We start from the raw sequence: 1,480 nt of genomic DNA, 5'->3' as shown, positions 1-1,480 counted from the left end.
ACCAAAGAACACAATAGACCTCTTCTAAAGTATGAATCTCTCCGCTAGGTAAAAGTCCTAGGCTGAAGGACTCGCGTTGAGTCTTCATTTATTGTCGTTGTGTCTACACTAGACTCATATTACACTTGAGTGTTCCTCTCACACACTGAGGTCCCGGTATCATCTACCAGGAATCCCACCGCCATATTCTGATCACTATAATATCAGAAATCTTAGATCCGGCTTGATAGTCCTGTGGTTTTGGGGTATAGTTTGGCCTTTCTGATAATCTGGTCCCTAGATGCTGCGGCGACCTTATATGTCATTATTGACAATGTAGTATATATGAAACCTTCCAAAGGTAGTGTTGAAATCGTCTATGTCCGCCGCATATGGTTTTGAATCTCAAGGAGTGATTGTATGATTTTGAGCAAGTAGGGCGATTATAGGAACTATCATATATAATCTAAACTCTTTGTCCCTTTGTTTACTCAAATTGCCGTTAGTGAATGTATTTTTACTCATGCCTAGCGCAACATGAAAGCTATCTTGGATGTTGACACGGTTGCCCCTGCTATTATCAAGAACTCGGTATTGAAGAGTTGATACCCCATGAACCTTCCAAACAATCTTCATCACACAGCACAATTCCGGTGCTAATACTATTGACCAACAGGCATACATCCAACACTTGGTCAATTTATTCGATCTTGACTTAATCTTTCCGCGACATGCCCCAGGTATCGGTGTTCACCCAGCCATATTAGCAAGCTCACCAGCCTTCAAAGAAAAATATCGTCAACTCCTTGGAGCGCTTGGGTTTGCTGTTAACGTGACGTGGAACGACATCGCTGCAACCCTTGACCAGCTCGTTGACTTTGCTGGTCACTCTACTATGGCGCATGCCTCGGCTCTGAACTGTAATACCAACACAATGGCTTGTAATATTGTAGATTCGACAACTACACAGCGCTAGATTATAGAAATATATTTCGCTAAAGTATATCCGAACGGAGCGATTGATATGCGCCTCATAGAACCATAATTTGGCCATCTGAATAGACTATACTCTGGTTTGCAGTCTGATCACTGCGACAGAAACTTCGTAACTGAATGTGATCTCGAATTCCGTTCTACAACCGAACGTTGCCTCACTCCATATATATAAAGACTATACGGCAAATAATGTATGACGACGGCAAGATGTGATGTGCATAGCTGATGATAAAGCTGATGCGGAATCATTAATGTATAGCACAGTACAGCGTGTAAGCGGTGTAGTAAAAGTGCCAATAAGGTTATGGACCAAGTATATGTTGCTCATTGTCTCAGATGCAGCTACGTCCTCAACCTCTCCAGAGCTTAAAGCGATAGTTTTCTGTTTATATATATATTCGCGATAAATGAGAGCCCGCTATAACAGATAATAGATCCAGTCTGCGATCTATGGGATGTAAGACAGTCTGCCCAATCAGAGTATGCATGCACAGGCGGCCAGGCT

The 1,480-nt window shown here is 42.4% G+C and overlaps 1 protein-coding gene across 1 annotated transcript; it reads left to right on the top strand.

Moving 5' to 3' along the window:
* Nucleotides 1-242: 242 nt before the first annotated feature.
* SARC_13755 (hypothetical protein) lies at nt 243-1,176 on the top strand (the record flags this gene model as incomplete). The annotated part of the gene is made up of 2 exons (XM_014292113.1): nt 243-340; nt 720-1,176. Coding segments are annotated over 2 exons (334 nt in total), but the record flags the coding sequence as incomplete, so codon positions are not given.
* Between the last annotated feature and the right edge of the window lie 304 nt (nt 1,177-1,480).

This window comes from Sphaeroforma arctica (assembly GCF_001186125.1).
Source record: "Sphaeroforma arctica JP610 unplaced genomic scaffold supercont1.3691, whole genome shotgun sequence".
NCBI classification, from domain to species: domain Eukaryota; class Ichthyosporea; order Ichthyophonida; genus Sphaeroforma; species Sphaeroforma arctica.
Note: the sequence above shows the minus strand (reverse complement) of the source record. Positions and strands in the feature narration are given on the sequence as shown.